The 19,565-nt window shown below is 42.7% G+C and overlaps 1 protein-coding gene across 1 annotated transcript in view; it reads left to right on the forward strand.

Annotated features, from left to right (window-relative positions):
- scn5lab (sodium channel, voltage gated, type V-like, alpha b) overlaps positions 1-18,817 on the forward strand; it is a 186,185-nt gene extending 167,368 nt beyond the window's left edge. Inside the window, exons 21-28 of the mRNA XM_055928636.1 lie at positions 4,074-4,247; positions 6,818-6,940; positions 9,142-9,414; positions 12,901-12,954; positions 13,161-13,302; positions 13,419-13,519; positions 13,738-14,008; positions 15,702-18,817. Coding sequence (XP_055784611.1) covers positions 4,074-4,247; positions 6,818-6,940; positions 9,142-9,414; positions 12,901-12,954; positions 13,161-13,302; positions 13,419-13,519; positions 13,738-14,008; positions 15,702-16,960 — 2,397 coding nt within the window. The 3' untranslated portion in view covers positions 16,961-18,817. The remainder of the gene's footprint in view (positions 1-4,073; positions 4,248-6,817; positions 6,941-9,141; positions 9,415-12,900; positions 12,955-13,160; positions 13,303-13,418; positions 13,520-13,737; positions 14,009-15,701) is intronic.
- The last annotated feature ends 748 nt before the right edge of the window (positions 18,818-19,565 follow it).

Raw genomic sequence — 19,565 nt, forward strand, 5'->3', positions numbered from 1 at the left:
AAAATCTTAGCTAGTAAGCTAGACAAGCAGTCATCATCATGAATCAAGTTGACAATCTACTGGCAAATCCTTTTCAATCCTTGTCATATGAAGAGAAATTATAGATAAAACATATCGGTGCTCATCGGCCATAAACATCACACAACAAGTTGGAAATCGCAAATTCAACAATGAGTGGTTTGGAAGGAATAAGTGGCTAAATGCAAGCATTTGAAAGCAACCACTAGCTTACTATTCAGGGGAGTCGGTGTGTGGTCCAAGTCTGGGTTTAAGGGTCTCTTTTCCAAGCTCAAAGGATAAACATTCAACACCATGGGCCAGAAACGGTTGAATATATTGGCCATGCTGTCAATCCAGCATGACTTCTGCCGCGTTCAAAACAAATGGAAACTTGGTACTGGGAAATCTCAGACTTCAGTGAGTTCAAGACAACTGGGAACTCTGAAAAAAAATTGCCCCGACTGGGAAAATTATTTTTTCAGAGTTCTCAGTTGTCTTGAAAACACAATAAATCCAGAGAATGCCAGACTTTGATGCCAAAGTTTGATGACAAAATTTTCCCACAAGAAGGACCACTGTGCCACCTTCCTGTTCAAGTGAGCACAGCACAACAAGGTGAGTCCAAAAATGTCTTGTATGAGGCTGCATAAATTATGTATTTGCCAGGGAGATATGTATACTGTAGCTAAGAAAGTAATACTAAGTGTATGTTGTGTAGTAAGCTGTTAGTAGCCCATTTTCCTCACTCATAATTTGGTCCCTTTCCCCCTCATAACTTAGCCTACTGTTATGACTTGGTGTTGCACATGTAGCCTATAGCCTATTTTAGAGAAATGTTATTATTGAATATTGTAAGAGCTTTCATTGTCTGCTTATATGCCCCCTTTATTTATCCGACGTTTTTGACTTGCTATACAGGGAGAATACTGTAAGAATGGCCCATGTACTGAATTCTGTTGTTGTAAATTTCAAGTGCTGAACAAATAGTTATAATGACTACATCCGTCCTACCTCGCTCATTAATATCTTAATCAAAATTATGGATTGCCTCTCCTCTGCTCGTCATCCCCTTATGCCATAGTTTGTACATCTCAATTGTCAGTAGAAACCACATTTGTTTAAGCAAGTCAGCCATATCAGCTATGTTTTTTTAAAGGCAGTAAATGAGGCTGAATGAACTGTTTCGCTGCCAGACAAGGCTCCGCTGATAGCCAGGTGTATCAGTGGTAAAGGTTCACTCCATTGTGCTGAAAATAAAGCTCTGGTGTTGGGACAGCTTTATGTAGACCCTAACAGTTTGTGGGCACTGTTATAGTGCAATGAATGTATTGTAAAGTGTTGTGTGGCTTTTTTACCTTTTATTTTACTCGGCAATTCAGTTAAGAACCCATTCTTATTTACAATGACGGCCTACCCCGGGCAAACCCAGACGACGCTGGGCCAATTGTGCACACGCCCTATGGGACTCCCAATCACGGCCAGATGTGATACAGCCTGAATTTGAACCAGGGACAGTAGTGATGCCTCTTGTACTGAGATGCAGTGCCTTAGACTAATGCGCCACTCGGGAGCTCTTTGCTGGCATGCATCTAACAAAGGTTTTTGAGATTTAAAATCGCCACTGGTTGCTTCCTACAAGAGCACAAAATGTGTGCATTTCTAGCCATCTTTGAAAAGTGAGTCAGGTTAAGGTTTTTTATATGTCTTAAAGGGGAAGTGCTGTATTTTGAGACAGTCTTGAATAAGCTAAGCTAGCGAATAGGCAGAGCGTAGCATCATTGTCTGATTCTCTGTAATAATGGAATGGTAATAATAATTAATTTTATTTTGGAAAGTGGTTTCTTGCATCAAACACAACATTTTCAGTCACTTCTTTGTCTGAAGGACAAGTGGACAAACAGGTTAATGTCAAGCCCTGCATGTTTTGTTTTTTCAAAAGGCTCATGGAATGTAGGCATTGAACACCACACATTGGTTATTACTGTAGGCTGAATGACAGAACATCTATTTCCATGTTAAAATGTTATGGAATGCATTTTCTCTATTGTTTTTGATGGTATGCCACTCTGGTAGGCCTACATTATGATCAAATAGCCACAGTAGCCTACTTGGCCACTGTTAAAACTGTAATTTAATGCCGGTACAGCATCAGTGTTCACAGTAAACGCGAGCCAGAAGTAGCACATCATTTTCACAATATTCAAGCATGCGCTCCGCAGACCTGAACTGTGTTCAGTGACAAAAAGAATGTGAGGGAACATTGTTTGTTACTCTTTTTTTTGCTCTTTCTCTCCACAGTCATTGATTTACTCTAAGATCGAAGCTATTAAATAAGATAATAATAAGATAATCTCATCAAAAAGAAGGTCAGCCAATAAACTTTGTACCAAAAAAATAATAGTCACAAAGTCCCATATTTGATGACGGGCGGATGCCAACATGGATGGCCGACTCTTGATCAGCGTGTGTGATGTGCTAACCTTGGTCTTAGGTTGTAATAACACTAACACTGACTGGTGTTTTTTGCATGAGCCCTCATACACTATTTCCCAGAGAGCACCCTACAACCCTCCAAGGACTAACACTCACAGCATTTGTTCCATGGTGCAGCTCACAAACAAGGTCAGTGACTCTTTCACCTGCTATTACGATCTAACACCAAGGTTGGCAGGCATGAAATGCCCAACATGGTAGAATTAGCTGATAATTTAAAGCAGGCAAAATTGAATATATATATAAGACAAAATGGTGGTGTATATGAAAACATTGAATATAAAGTTTCTATTGCAATAAATTGGACACACAGAATCAAGGAATGATTGGTTGAGGTGCAGCTTTTCTTTGCCTCTGCCCTCCTTCTTCTTCTTCCTCCTCAGTGATGTAGTGCATGAGCAGATATGCAGCTGAGGGGAGTCAGGTCAATGATTGGTCAAGCCTTCTCAGCTCTCCTCCTAATTAGCAGCGGATTGGTCGGAGCCCGAACCTCAGCTGTTCTACCAGTGCCGGCCTCTCCCCTCCACCCTGACCCCTAGCCCATACTGCAACCGTCCTCCTACTCCTCCCGCTCCATCTCTGTCCAAGCAGATTGTTGTTTCTCCTGGGTATTACCCGGTCTGTGCCTGTGTGACGTTAATGTAGGGCGCCTGGTGGCCGAGCTCACGAGAGCAGAGCAAACAGTTTCCAATGATGACGCGTCTAGCTAGATAGGGCACTTGTTCAGCAAAATCACTCCATTTTGTTTGTTTGTTTGTTGTTTTCCCCTCTCTGAAAGCACTTTCCTTCTGTTACAGAAAACCATGCAGAGGCATATTCTGTATGAAGTATGTTAGTCATTATAATATAAAGAATAGCCACACACTGATGAATGCTCCTGTTGTTGTATTGTGCAACGTGTGTCTATATGACAAAGTCTAATTAATGACACACCTTGTATCACCTGCTTATGTTGAAACTATAAATATCACTGCATTTTTCATGTGGAATAAGCCCGACAAAGACCTTTTTGGTTGAAACATTGTACAATAAAGAACAGGGGCATTCATCAGTGTGTGAGTATCTATTATTTCAGGAGTTTGTGTTGGTACCCAGCACCTGCAAGTCATTGGATGTGCATACACGATGTTTGAAACTAGTCATTATACATTACTAGACATTTTAGAGGTCAAAGTCCCTCATTCGTGAAATGTTATTATAAGCAAAATTCCCTGTTTTCATCCAACTTTATTATCGGGGTAATATTTATAATAATTGTGATGCAAACATTGCGGCCTTATTATATACTGCAGCACATAAACATACCATTTTTCCCGGTTGTAAAATGAAATGACTGAAAGGCTTTTTGGACAATAACGTGTAGACTTCCCTCATTGGTGCATACTGTCCAGTGGTCAGAATGAGACACTGCTGCATAGTCAGTAAGTATGTCATCGTGATACTTCATCAATATGTATGTACGATTGATTGCCGAGTGAATATGAGTCTAGGGGCGTTCCACTGTATTACAACATGAGACTCATTTACTATTTAAAAAGCAGTCCCTAATCATGACTCGTCTCTCTTGTATCTTTCGCAAGGCCTTTGAGGACATCTACATTGAACAAAGAAAAGTGATCAAAATGGTGCTGGAGTACGCCGACAAGATCTTCACCTACATTTTCATCCTGGAGATGCTCCTCAAGTGGATTGCCTACGGATTCAAGAAGTACTTCACTAACTATTGGTGCTGGCTGGATTTCCTGATTGTGGATGTAAGTACAACGTTTATTTCCAACCCCTCAGACATGATGATGAGATGATAATGTCATTTGCTCAAGCAGCGGCCCACTTCACTTGATTGTGTTGTATAATCTGTCCAGGCATTATCAATCGAGCTTGATCAGTTTGTCGTGTGTAATCTGTCCAGGCATTATCAATCGAGCTTGATCTGTTTGTCGAGTGTATTCTGAAATCCCTGAATTAGTTTTGAGACATGGACAATGTGGAATCCTGATGTGCCTTTGTTTTACTTTGTCAATAATAGTTTCCAAAACATTGAACATTATTGAGCCACTTCACTTTCTGGGTGATTTAGCTGTCTTGCCAGACAGGATGCTCAATAGAGATTCTTGTCCGGGAATAGGCTTAATCTGTGTGCTGGAAACCGTTTCATAATGTAAAGTATACTGGCAGATACTGTCTGGGCAGGACTAGATGAATTCTCACCCGACCTACTGCGGTTCTCAAAAATTCTTTGTCCAAACAGCACAACCCTGTAGCGAGTTTAGCGACCCACAAAGCCCTGAGTTTATACGTCACTTATTTACATGATGTTTGTTACCACTATCCTCAGGGAGAAACATGAGAGGTGAGTTCACGTCAGTAGTTTGGACATATTGGTCTGTGGCAGAGAATCTTTGGGCAGAGAGAGAGGCTTGAGCAATTAGTGTTTGCTCTCTGCACACAGACATACCGCACAAAGGGAGGGAGAGAGTGTGAACAGGGAAGCGGGGGAGGGAAGAAAAAGAAATAGATGGAGGGAGGGAGGGAGAGAGAGCTGACTAGACAGATGTAAACAGCAGTTTCTCCCCGGGAAATGTCTCCCGCATGGCTTCATGTTTTATCATTGCCATGAAAACTGCCCAGTCAATACATATTCCCCATACATAGCTAGTTGGGTCTATTTATAATGATAGATTATATCTTATTGTGTCTCAGATTTGGATTTGCAGTAGAAGTTGTTCCATTTAATTTGCCATGTTGTCCTGTGTTTCTTTATGGCTATATATTGCCTTTTCTTCATGTAAATGTGAGATGAAGTGAATTGAAAGAAAATGGCATTCAAGAAAATGGCATTCAAAATCATGTCTTCCTATTGTCCACCAAAATAATGGAGACATGCTGTATACAGGTGTACTATCTTAATTTGACCAGTTTCTCACAGCAGGAAACAATTTATGTGGATTAAAATTAATATACATTTTTGTAGGGGTTGATACATTTTTAGTTAGAACAAATAAAGTCTGACATTTTAAACTGGAATTTACACTTTTAGAAGCCTTTTTAAAACTCACTACATGTTTAACATTTCCTGAATTGCAGGAAAGTTCTCCTGCATCAGCGGATCAAATTGAGATCCTACATCTGTATAGCTCCCTCCTGAGTGAAGTGATTCAATATTCTAAATTGCTGATATAGATGTGACAAGTGAAGGGGGAATCCCAATGTGTACATGCGCTTGCTGAATCTTTTGAAAGCCTCCTCAACAAAGTGTTTTAATGCATCCTGAAATAGTATGTATAATGCCAAAAGATCTCCAAGTGCTGAAGTACCAAACCCCTTTGGCAAGGGATAACGAATGAGTTCATCCTCTTTATCTCAGTGTGCTCTACAGTTCATGTTCAACAAATGATTACAAGTGTTTTCTTACACTCCGAGGCATAAAAGCTCAAAAAGACCCTGCTCTTGAATCGGTGATTCATTAAAACAACATGACGAAGTGCAGATGTCTGTGAACTTTTGATAATATTATTTATCTGATTGTGATGTTAGTCTCATATAGTGTCTGGAGGGCAGTTGAATATGAAGCTGTGAGGGGTTTTGGGGGGGCTAAAAGTACAAAACCACCCTCTTTGCTCCATGCAACGTTTGCTTGTGTAGAAACCTGTGTGTATTTAATAAGTCTGTAATGTATATTAATTTAAAAGTAAATAAGCAAGTAAGTAAGTAAATAAGTAAGTATCTGTTTTCACTGAATTAACTATAATTTGATTCACACAGATATCAGTGATTGGCCTGTTGGCCAGTGCCGTCAATATAGAGCAAATTGGCACCATGCGAGTTCTAAGGACCCTGCGAGCATTGCGCCCGCTGAGAGCGGTGGCCCGCTTTGCCGGCATAAGGGTAAGGCCTGATTTGACTGCTGACCACCGCCACGACCATCCACAGTAGACACCTAGAGCTGTAGTTTCTGGTTGGCTTTGTGGTTGACTTTTCATTGACCTCTCTTCCTCCCTCTCTTACACAGATCCAATAAGAGGTCTTTAACAGTCCTATTTCTATTTCAAAGTCTGTTAACAGGCCTCTTTATTTCTTCAGCTATGAAATAAACTCATTTTAACATTATATTCCCTTGAATAGCAGATAGACGTCCTCGATGGGTGACAACACACCTTGGAGTCTAATGAACTACCCGTTTTTCCCTTAGGGCTGTTGCTAACAGTAGGGACTCGCCAGGGTGGTCCAGTGTTCCCTTTCAGGTTCTGTGTACCGTGATTCCTTTGAACAGGTTGTGGCAGCCCCCCTAACCATGTGGGTTCTTGCGCTTTCTGTCCACACCTAGGTGTCTTTGGTGAGTCTAGTAGCTAACATGCTGGGCTACTCGGACTTTGCTGCCATCAAATCACTTAGAACCCTCAGAGCTCTGAGGCCGCTAAGAGCACTGTCCCGATTTGAAGGCATGCGGGTAAGAGTCGTCTCTCCTCTCTGACTCATCAACTCCCGATTGTCCTCAAACCGCCTTCATCATCACGTTCTCTACCTCTGTTGCCACCCTTTCTTTCCCTTACCAGCAGTTTCTATTCAGAACACTCCAAATATTTCCCCACTTTATCTCTCCACTTATAGTGTTATAATGCTGTCAAATCCAATTCTCCAGCTAATGCCACTAATCCCTTGACATACTTTCCCTTGGAGCTGGCAGTGGCAATATTAGCACAAAGTGGCAATATTAGCACAAAGAGATAATTTGGTTTTCATATTTCCCCTCAACTCTCGCCTCTACCTGACATGACTACCTCATTATCTGACTTATCAATTTGGATAAGCTTTATTTCATATTAAGCTTTATTTTGTAGTCTTTTATACCTGTTATTTACATAGAGCTTTCTTGATGAAATGATCATTAGGCCCTACATCATCATTTGGGAATCATCAAAACAGGCAGTATAAAATGTGTACAACATACTGAAGTTAGAACAGAAAGTGGCCTATTGTTACCACATAATTACCAAGTAAATACTTGACAGACACCTGTTGTAACATGTATGTCAAATACAGCATCAGCATCCATTTTTGTTGGATCCTTAAAATCTTTCAGGACCTTCGATGCATCAAATCATGTCTAGTTCTATAATGTCTAGTTATACATAATGGTTCAGATAATTATGAGGATAGACTGAAGTGCCTGAGCAGAGTAAATAAAGTAGATAGATTGAATTACAACTGCAGTCTTAGAGCTCTCCAGCAGTATTACATTTCATGTCAATTCTTCAACCCTAGGCTCTAACATCACCACACGATTTCTTCCTTAGATTCTTTGATAGATTCTTTTGAAAGGAGAGATTGCACATGTATGTGTCTAATGAGAAAACCAGTGTAATTAAGTAGTAGTTGAGAAATTGCTTGGTAATGGAATTTAGCATTTTTTGTAATTACAAGTTTGCAGTTAGATAGACCAGTTCTTACTAAATCAATGTTCTTACAGGGAATTACAGCGTTATTACGCAGGAATATGGACACATTTATGTAGTGTTACCAGAAAAGCTGATAAATATAGCAGTATTATTCATGAACATGCCTAATCCACTTAGTATGGAGTATTTTAATTATCTCATTCCAATCTTTCCATCCTTTGTCACGTCTATACTTATCTGTGATATTACATTACAAGTTGTTGCTCACTTCTGACAGTATTAATATTATTATCCCTGCTGTTCCACTGTTTGTTTTAGCTGTTACTTTTGTTATCACGTTCTCTTGCATGCATCCCCGTGTTCAGATATTCCGATTAATGTTTAGCCCGTAACATTTCCATAATCGTTATTCATTCCCTAAAGCACATCCTTAAACCCTATTGAACATTTCATGCACACTATAGTTAGGATTTTGGGCTATTGTTCCCTCCCATTACACAGTGTTCGTTTTCTAAGTCGACACCTGTCAGCCTAGCTTGTGGCTTCTAATATGTATATCATTTCCCCTGACATCCACTGGAATTAATTTGAATTCCTGCCCATGAAATTTGCATGCTGTCGGAAATGGGGGGCTGATGTCCGCCGAGCTCGCTGCTCTCCGCCACTGTAAATCTGGCAAACGGGATTAGGCGTCACACTGCTTTAAAATGGCTGGGTCCACTACTCAGTGGTAAACGCAAAGTGGAAGTGCAGCCCGGCTATACAGAGGCGCGAGTCTGAGTGAGCAGGAGATTTCTTTGTGACACCCTCTTGAGGGATGCGCGGGGATAAACCCCCTATCTACTGGTTCCATTAGAGCTGTGATACTCAGGATCTCCTGGCTCAGCACTCATTTCCTCTCAACCAGGAAATCTCTTACCAGGGTGGTTTGAAAAGCTGCTGCTGCTCCTGATTGAATATAAGACACACACTCTTAATAATCTCATTTGCCAGATTCAGTAGTTTGCATGACCTTTGGAAATTTGAGGTTTGATTATTATCTTTTCATTAGGATCTCTTTTGTTTGAGTGGTTTGATATTTTGTGTTTTGGGGGGATATGGATTGGGTAAGCACTTAGGGTAGGTGAATTGAACCATAAGCATGTAGACACTGAGTTTCTCTGATTGAGTGACTGTCGTGTATGAAGTGTGGCACTTGACAGCAAAAGGGGGCCGGATGGATACCTGACTTGATGTGTTTCCATGGAAACAGGTTGTGGTGAACGCCCTGATTGGCGCCATCCCGTCCATCATGAACGTCCTGCTGGTGTGCCTCATCTTCTGGCTCATCTTCAGCATCATGGGGGTCAACCTGTTCGCCGGCAAGTACGGCCGCTGCGTCAACCGGACGGGCTACATCCACAACGTGTCCGTGATCAACAATAAGACCGACTGCCTGGCCATGAACGACACGCAGTTCTACTGGACTAAAGTCAAAGTGAACTTCGACAACGTGGGCGCTGGTTACCTTGCACTCCTACAAGTTGTGAGTTTGGCTTTTTTTCCCCTTTCCTTTTATTTTTCCTCACAGTTTGAGACGTTCTTTCCTCCCACTTTGTACTTTATACTTTTTGTCGCTGCCCACCTTGTCTGTCCAGAGAGCCCCGAATCAATCAACAAGTCGCTAGGCTCTTATTTTTAGCAGCGACGGGGGCCATTACAGAGAATTGTGTGATCAGCGAGAGTGCACTTCATTCTTCGTTTTAACTTAGTTGGCGCGGTAGCCTAGCAACAGTTCACTTAGCTCCTTTCTGTCACCTTCTTGTGACATGCCTCCATGCAAACCTCCCATTTGCATCTGGAAATAGTCTGACCCTCAGTCATTCACAAAAGCCAGTAATAACCCGTAACCAAAGGGAAAAGGCCCACCGCCGCGATTTCTCGCTGATAAGAACTCACTTGTGTTGAAGTGGGGCTCCCCACTCACTCTCCTTTTTTCTTCCTCTAGAAAGACACTCCATGCAGTCAGGAGGAAGCCCATATAAGTCCTTTCCGCTGCCATTCATAAAAACATAGCTCTAACATGACACACATGCAATATTTATTTTGTACAGACTGTAAGTGTTTTTCTCTGGGCGGGGGGGGTGGGGGGGGGGGCTTCCTTAAAGGAAAGATAGATTCCCCCACTCTGTGTCACAGTTTGGAAAAATACAGAGGCTGGAAATACAAACATATACACTATATATACAAAAGTATGTGGGCACCCCCTCAAATTAGTAGATTCAGCTATTGCAGCCACACAATTTCCTGACAGGTGTATAACATTGAGCACACAGCCATGCAATCTCCATAGGAAACCAACTGGAACAACTGTCTTCACTGACATTTTCAACCTCTCCCTGACCAAGTCTGTAATACCTACATGTTTCAAGCAGACCACCACCATGGTAACCTGCCTAAAGGACTACCACTCCGTAGCGCTCACGTCTGTATCCATGAAGTGCTTTGAAAGAATAGTCATGGCTCAAATTAACACCATCATCCAGGAAACCCTAGACCCAGTCCAATTCGCATACCACCCCAACAGATCCACAGATGATGCAATCTCTATTGCACTCCACACTGCCCTTTCCCACCTGGACAAAAGGAACACCTATCTGAGAATGTTGCTCATTGACTACAACTCAGCGTTCAACACCATAGTGCCCACAAAGCTCATCACTAAGCTAAGGACCCTGGGACTAAACACCTCCCTCTGCAACTGGATCCTGGACTTCCTGACAGGCCGCACCCAGGGGGTAAGGGTAGGCAACAACACATCTGCCACGCTGATCGTCAACACAGGGGCCCCTCAGGGGTGCGTGCTTAGTCCCCTCCTGTACTCCCTGTTCACCCATGTGTGTGTGGCAAGGCACGACTCCAACACTATCATTAAGTTTGCTGATGACGCACCGATGGTAGGTCTGATCACCGACAACAATGAGACAGCCTATAGGGAGGAGGTCAGAGACCTGGCAATTTGGTGCCAGGACAACAACCTCTCCCTCAACGTGAGCAAGACAAAGGAGCTGATTGTGGACTACAGGAAAAGGAGGGCCGATCACACCCCCATTCACATCGACAGGGCTGTAGTGGAGCGGGTTGAGAGCTTCAAGTTCATTGGTGTCCACATCACCAACAAACTATATGGTCCAAACACACCAACACAGTCGTGAAAAGGGCATGACAAAGCCTATTCCTTCTCAGGAGACTGAAAGGATTTGGCATGGGTCCCCAGATCCCCACCATCGAGACTGGTTGCATCACCACCTGGTATGACAACTGCTCGGCATCCGACCAGAAGGCGCTACAGTGGGTAGTGCGTATGGCCCAATACATCATTTCGGGCCAAGCTTCCTGCCATCCAGGACCTCTATAGTAGGCGGTGTCAGAGGAAGGCCCAAAAAATGGTCAAATACTCCAGCCACCCAAGTCATAGACTGTTCTCTCTGCTACCGCACGGCATGTGGTACCAGAACACTAAGTCTAGGTCCAAAAGGCTCCTTAACAACTATTTGCATTTTTTTTACACTGCTGATACTCCCTGTTAATTATCTATGCAAAGTCACTTTATTCCCCTACCTACATGTACATATTACCTCAATGACCTCGACTAACCTGTAGCCTGCACATTGACTCGGTACCGGTATCCCGTCTATTTAGCCTTCTTATTGTTATTTTATTGTGCTACTTTTTATACTTTAGTTTATTTAGTAAAAATGTTCTTGACTCTTATTTTCTTAAAACTGCATTGTTGGTTAAGAGCTTGTAAGTAAGCATTTCACGGTAAGGTCTATTCGGCCCATGTGACAAATCAAATTTGATTTGAAACATTGGCAGTAGAATGACCTTACTGAAGAGCTCAGTGACATTCAACGTGGCACTGTCATAGGATGCCACTTTTCCAACTAGTCAGTTCGTCAAATTTCTGCCCTGCTAGAGCTTCCCCGGTCAACTGTATGTGCCGATATAGTGAAGTGGAAACGTCTAGGAGCAACAACGGCTCAGCCGCGAAGTGGTAGGCCATTCAAGCTCACAGAACGGGACCGCCAATTGCTGAATCGCGTAGCGTGTAAAAATCATCTGTCCTCAGTTGCAACACTCACTACCGAGTTCCAAACTGCCTCTGGAAGCAACATCAGCACAAGAGTTGTTTGTCGGGAGCTCCATGAAACGGGTTTCCATGGCCGAGCAGCCGCACACAAGCCTAACGCTTCCAACACGCTGACAGCATTTTGGTACACCAGAATTACATTCATTTCCAATGAAACGCTGCGTTTGCCTCGCAGCATTGCGTTGCAGAGGCAGTTGCAGTGCGTTCGGTGTGGTGCATATGTTGGATTTATCAAACGCATGCATCAAACTGTATGTGTAGACGGCTTGACAGAAATAGTAGCGGAAGGTGAATGTTGAACTTTTGTTGCATACATATCCAGATGATGCTGCATACTATTTTGCGCACCGCCGCTGTAGGTGAGTTCGAAGTGTAAGATCACCATGTGAAATGCAAAGCATTGGCTGGAGTGGTGTAAAGCTTGCCCGCATTGGAGTCTGCAGCAGTTGAAATGCGTTTTCTAGATCACTCTTCACCATCTGCCCCCGTACGAGCCAGGCCTAATCGCCCAACATCAGTGCCCGACCTCACTAATGCTCTTGTGGCTGAATGGAAGCAAGTCCCCGCAGCAATGTTTCAACATCTATTGGAAAGCCTTCCCAGAAGAGTGGAGGCTGTTATAGCAGCAAAGGGGGAAGCTGGTCCATATTAATGCCCATGATTTTGGAATGAGTTGTTTGACTACCAGGTGTCCACATACTTTTGGTCATGTAGTGTATCTTCAAATCTGATGTCAAAAGCGAACATCTTTTACTGCATGAACGATGTGTATACAAATGCATCTTTTGTCCTCTGCATGTGTTTATATGGCGATAAAAGTGGCACACCTCCTCTAATTACCTCCTCATGCTCATTGAAGTTTATGTCCTTGGTTACAAGGCTACATTCAAAGGCTGGATGGACATCATGTATGCAGCAGTGGATTCTCGTGCTGTAAGTATTAAACGCCAATGTACTTGTTTTGTATCACATTATCGAACGGGTTTGGTACATAGAGTTTTGGTATTTTCATTAATGGCTGTCTTTGTCATAACCATGCCTTGATGCAATATCACAGTAACATTTACCAGAATAAGACAGATTTGAACTGATAAAAATGTAACTGAATGATGTATTGCTTTTTCCGCTGGCTGGACTAGGTGGAGGAACAGCCTATCAGAGAGGTGAACATGTACATGTACCTATACTTCATCATCTTCATCATCTTTGGCTCCTTCTTCACCCTCAACCTCTTTATCGGGGTGATCATCGACAACTTCAACCAGCAGAAACGAAAGATAAGTATCAAAAGCATCATGGCCAACAAATGGTTTGATGTGAACAAACCAGATACCTGCCATGAAAAAAGTGTTATTTTCCCAGTGAAAATAACAGAAAAGGGGTGTCTCTTTACTTAGGTGGGCAAGACATCTTCATGACAGAGGAACAGAAAAAGTATTACAACGCCATGAAGAAGCTAGGGTCTAAAAAGCCTCAGAAACCCATCCCAAGGCCAGTGGTAAGCTGGAGCTAATTGAACCCTACTTTCTTGATCTTATTAAAGGGATCATTTCTTTGAAAGTATTAACTTGTTTTCGATAACACCCCAGATAAGTCGAAAATAAGTTAAAACCTAAATAAAGTGAACTATTCCTTTAATTTTCGCCCTAGTGTATTAGCCTCTTGGGTTCCAAAAAGTCTTTTCACCCACTTCTCACTCCTCCTCTCTTCTCCCAGAACCAAGTGCAGGGCTTCTTCTTCGACCTGGTGGGCAAGCAGGCGTTCGACATCATCATCATGGTCCTCATCCTTCTCAACATGATTACCATGATGGTGGAGACGGACGAGCAGCCGGCCCGCATGGAGTACATCCTCAACAAAATCAACCTGGCCTTCATCATCATCTTCTCCTGCGAGTGCCTCATAAAGATTGTGGCGCTGCGGTGCTACTTCTTCACCATTGGCTGGAACATCTTTGACTTTGTGGTGGTCATCCTCTCCATCGTTGGTGAGTCTGTTGCTTGGGCTTAATCAGAGGTTTTCAATCATTCTCATTACAATGTAATTACATGGGTTCATCAACTGGCAGTTATACTGGAATAAGGTTGATATATGTAGATATATGTATCAGCAGATGTCTACAACTGAGAACTACAAACTGTCTGGCCAACGGTTTGTAGTTCTCTTCTAATGTCACTGTGTCCTTGGGTATTACAGTTGATCACATGACCTTGCGTTGGCTGACAATGTCACAAAAATAATGCATACGCATCGATGGGGCTGGAAGCTGTGCCTTGCTATGATTCTGAGCGGTCATATAGCTAGCAACAATGACAAGAAGCTGCCATGTGGGGAATCCCAGGTGGCTCGTTTCAGCTAGTTTTATCTTGTTCTTGATACCATGTCTTGTTTTGCGGTGTTTTGACTGATTTCCTGTCAATGCTAATATGGCTCAAATTCGCTAGCTAGCTAACCAACAATTGTAACAATGTATTTGAGAGACAACAAGTGCTCCATGTGCAAATGTATTTCTATTTTCAATAAATATTTGGAGACTAAATATAGTTTAGATGTTGTCAAAAATCTAATCCAACCCCGTCTGTTTTGCCTCATACTTGCTCACATACTTGCTAAACAGCCAACCCGTCTGTAAGCAAGGAATTCCACGTCACTAGCTGGCCCATACACAGATTATGACATTTAGCTTGGGACCTTCAAATTTACAACAGATTACAAATAATTTGAATTTAGTTCCAAACAATGTCATGCTCAAAGAACACATTTCAGAATCTTAATTGGGTTTTTCAATGCAACGGACAATACACCTTGGCCATCATCCAAGATGGGGGGGGGGGGGGGGCTCGGGGGGGGGCAACTGCAGCAAACCAAAGGGCCAGCACATAGATTGAAGCTAAGTAGCTGCCCCCATGCTAACTGATGTGTGTGGACAAGGATGCCCCTGTTGAGGTGAAGGTAATCCTAGCAATCAGGGCTGTCAGTGGGGGTGATTTGGGAGTGATTGAGGTGCTGCATCAGCTGACTGTAGTCGGTGGGGGGGCTGGGGGCTTGACATATGGCTCTAAAGGGTGGGTCCCAACCCCCGTCTCCAATCCATCTCAGGTGACAGTCTTGTTCCATGGGGAGAGGAGGGTCACAAATCAGGGACAGATGGTAAATTGGTTGTGGGGGTGAGAGGGTTGGGAGGCAACATGAATGTCATTTGAGGGCAGACAGACTCTGTAGTAAGAGTGGAAGCCTTTATCATGGGCTCATTGGTAAGTGAGATTGGGGAAGCTGGAATTTACATGGAGGAGAACAAAGCTTAATAGTGATGGCAAGGAGAACCTCTCCTTCAGCCTAATTCACTCCTGGTTACCAATTGTCAACCTAATTTTATAAGGTATGGGTGCATAGAGTGTAGGGGTGGCAGGTAGCCTAAGGGTTAAGAGCGTTGGGCCAGTACCCAAAAGGTTACTGGTTCCAATCCCTGAGCTGATTAGTTGAAAAATCTGTCTATGTGCCTTTGAGCAAGGCACTTATTCCTAATTGCTCCTGTAAGTCACTCTGTATAAGAGCATCTGCTAAATGATGTAAAATGTGTGTGAAAAAGCTGACCTTACTCTATGCTGTTAAATGGTTCATGATGGTTTATTAGAAGTACAGAGATCTCATTCATGTTTTTTCCCCCTCCTTTCTTCCAGGTATCGTTCTCGCTGACATCATAGAGAAGTACTTTGTGTCGCCCACTCTTTTCAGAGTCATTCGATTAGCCAGGATCGGACGAGTACTGCGACTCATCCGCGGAGCCAAAGGAATAAGGACCTTACTCTTTGCCTTAATGATGTCCCTTCCCGCCCTGTTCAACATCGGCCTCCTGCTCTTCCTGGTAATGTTCATCTACGCCATCTTTGGCATGGCCAACTTTGCCTACGTCAAGAAGCAGGCAGGGATCGACGACATGTTCAACTTCGAGACATTCGGCAACAGTATGATCTGTCTGTTCCAAATCACCACGTCGGCAGGCTGGGACGGCCTGCTCAGCCCCATCCTCAACAACTCTCCGGAAGAGTGCAACCCCAACCTCATCCACACAGGCACCAATGCCCGGGGCAACTGTGGCAACCCCTCGGTGGGCATCACCTTCTTCGTCACCTACATCATAATTTCCTTCCTCATCGTGGTCAACATGTACATCGCCATCATCCTGGAGAACTTCAGCGTGGCCACCGAGGAGAGCACCGAGCCGCTGAGCGAGGACGACTTCGAGATGTTCTACGAGGTGTGGGAGAAGTTTGACCCGGAAGCCACGCAGTTCATAGAGTACGCCAAGCTGTCAGACTTTGCAGACACGCTGTCGGAGCCGCTGCGCATCGGCAAGCCCAACAAGATCAAGCTGATCTCCATGGACCTGCCCATGGTGAGCGGTGATAAGATCCACTGCCTGGACATTCTGTTTGCCTTCACCAAGCGCGTGCTGGGCGAGTCGGGCGAGATGGATGCTCTCAAACAGCAGATGGAGGAGAAATTCATGATGGCCAATCCGTCCAAGATCTCCTACGAGCCCATCACCACCACACTGAGGCGCAAGCAGGAAGATGTGTCGGCAGCTGTTATCCAGAGGTGCTACCGCAGGCATCTGGTGCGGAGGCAAATGAAGCAAGCCTCCTTCCTGTACAGATCAATGCAGATCAGTCTGACGCAGAGCCCCACGGGCGAGGGGGGAACCGCTCCAGAGAAAGAGGGCCTCATAGCCTCCATGATCAAGGAGCACTACGGGGGGCCTGAGATGGAGCTGATGGAGACCCTGTCCTCCACCTCCTCTCCGCCGTCTTACGACAGCGTCACACGGGCGACTAGTGAACTTTTCCAAGTTTTAATTTCCGAACAGTCCAGGAACAGTGACTTGAGGGAACATTGCCCCGCACCCGACAGAGAACCAGACCGCGAGACATTTCTGTAATGGCAACTAGGAAATGCTTTTTTCTCTCTTTTTTTGTTTACCGAATGTAACATAGCTCAAATGACACTGGTTTAGTACTTGTGGTTGTCCAGAGAATCTGCAGGGGTTTTCATAGAGAAAAGGCTAACTATTTATTTATTTTTGGAGAACATGCTTTGAGGGAGTACACAAAGGCGGTGTGTGTAAATGCTAGATGACCTTTGACCCTGCTCATGTCAACTTTGCTTCACAGTTAATATGCATGAATGACCTCTGCAGGGTCACAACAATTATATCACTGATGTAATAATAATTTATTAGACTGAAGGAAATACAGTTTATCAATATTTACAAAGTATGCCTGACCTTATGAGTTCATTAAAGGTCTTACTATTATTGGTGTAATTACTTATAATAAATAGTTTTCAAACTGTGAGATGTGAGAAAGAAAAAAACTAAGGGATACAATTTTTCGTAGTAAAGTATAACATTGTTGATGTTACCAGTCTTTCATAGCAGTACAATAATTACAATTTTTTATATTTTTAGAGTAAGAAAAAAACCATGGCCTCTTCTGAATTGCAGTACTACCACATTGTATTTGAACTATTTTGAGCATTTTTGCATTTACGTTTACACGTAAAGATATACCGGGATATCCGAGGGCCCTGCATTTTAGTTGTTTTTCTTTCATAACAATCTGGTCCTAATTACACAAAGCTAAGAAGCAGTGCAGTAACCATGATCTGTATGTGACAATCAAACCTACATCTATCTCGTGGTTACGATTGACAGATTTCTTTTTCTCCATAACTTCTGTAGGATTAAAACTGCCCCAATGGCTATATATTTTATATGACCATCAGCGATCATATTCACTATTAGTCGGACGGATAATCGTGCTATTTATTTTTTATTTAAAGTGTGTTTCGCATGTTTTGACTGAATCATATAGAGACGTCGCGCTCAAGACTGAAAAACAATTATTTATCTATTTTGCACAAACTGTGTTTAGCAATAATTTACTACTTTTTAGGATAAAATGGTCAAAGTTTGTACAGCATTTTTTTTGCTTGAACTCTACAAACCGTTCAGCTTCTCTTGGTTACCCATAGCTTAGGCCTACTCTCAACTATATCACTGACACTGGTTTCTATTTGACTCAAATAATAATAAGGACACCGCTCAACTTTAATATGATATATATTTTCAGGTTATGGTGGCAGGTGTGTTGAAGGGCTGTTTTCTGTAGCAATAGATCCAGTGTGTGCCTGGTATATACCCCTGTCCTGTTTCTAAATGGACCTCTACTCACATCGTTCTCCCATTAGATGCCATGGGTGTGTGACTGGGATCGCACTGCTATTTACCAGTGTCTACGGGGACTTTTCTAAAGACATTTCTGATTGCATGCTTTGTATTGGGAACGTTGGGGAACATGTTTAAAAGTCGGGAGCGATCCTATTCGTTTTTGGGTGGGACATTTTTATACAAAAATGTCATGGTGAAAAGTCAACTCTGCACATCTCTGTCATAAATGTACTGTTTTCATCATAACGAGAGCTGCTTCATCAGAAGAACATCCAAGACATGCACAGAAAATGCTTATTTTTCATTCTTATAAACTGTCAGAAATGCAATAACCTACAACTTCTCAGCAGTCAGTGTATAATCGTTTTGTTGTTATAATGATTATTCTCAGAGCATGTCTCACTGCTCAACCACAATGCAGTGCCTCAGTGAAGCCCCCATTGCAGTAAATATTATTTAGGAATAAGTTTTACTACTTTCAGTTGACATTTTTTTTAGGAAGTTGCAAACACATGCCTCTGTATTTAAGATAACAACCTCCTGTGAAATAAATGAGAAAGCCTACAATATCACTGATTATTCTTTTGATTTCAGAGTCATGTATGTGGTGTTGGTGTGCGGGTCAGCTGTTTGTTCACCCGCACCCACCCACAATTGCTAATAACCCATCTGCAACTGCCCGACTTTATGTGATAGTGAAAATCTGAGGCCTGCACTCGACCTTAACCCGCTAATATAGAACATGCGCTGTAAGCTACAGCCAGAGATGGCAGAACGATTTCTTTACAGGGGTGCAGGATTTTTTTTGTCTGATTTAGAAATGTTTCTGCTGATAATTTCTGACATTTTGGTACGGTATTTGTTAGTCAACTTGTCCATAATTAGATACATGCAGCTTCTCTTCTGTCATTATATGTTGCCCTAGAAGACGAAATAAACCCTTGCTAACCAGAATAATGTCATAAATCAATAGAATGAATGCTTCTGCTTCTTTCACACAGCAAATACATTTAGGGACCAGCGAGAAAATGCAATAACTCAACCACAAAAAACTGGAAAGATTTTCTGTGCAAAATTTCCAAATGACATCCGTTTGATCGGTTGTAACGGATTAGAAAACTGTGAAAACGACCCAACATGTTTTTGGAATCATATTTTATGTGGTTGAAATACTATCTGCTTCTATGATGCTGATAAAGATGATGCACCTACAGATGGTATCTAACTGGCATTCACATTCTCTCAAGATGCTGAAAGAAACAAGTCCTATTTCTCCACTCCTGTTCCGAGTCAAACTTTCACCTACATTTGGAGT

The sequence above is a fragment of the Salvelinus fontinalis genome, chromosome 7, assembly GCF_029448725.1.
Source record: "Salvelinus fontinalis isolate EN_2023a chromosome 7, ASM2944872v1, whole genome shotgun sequence".
NCBI lineage: Eukaryota > Metazoa > Chordata > Actinopteri > Salmoniformes > Salmonidae > Salvelinus > Salvelinus fontinalis.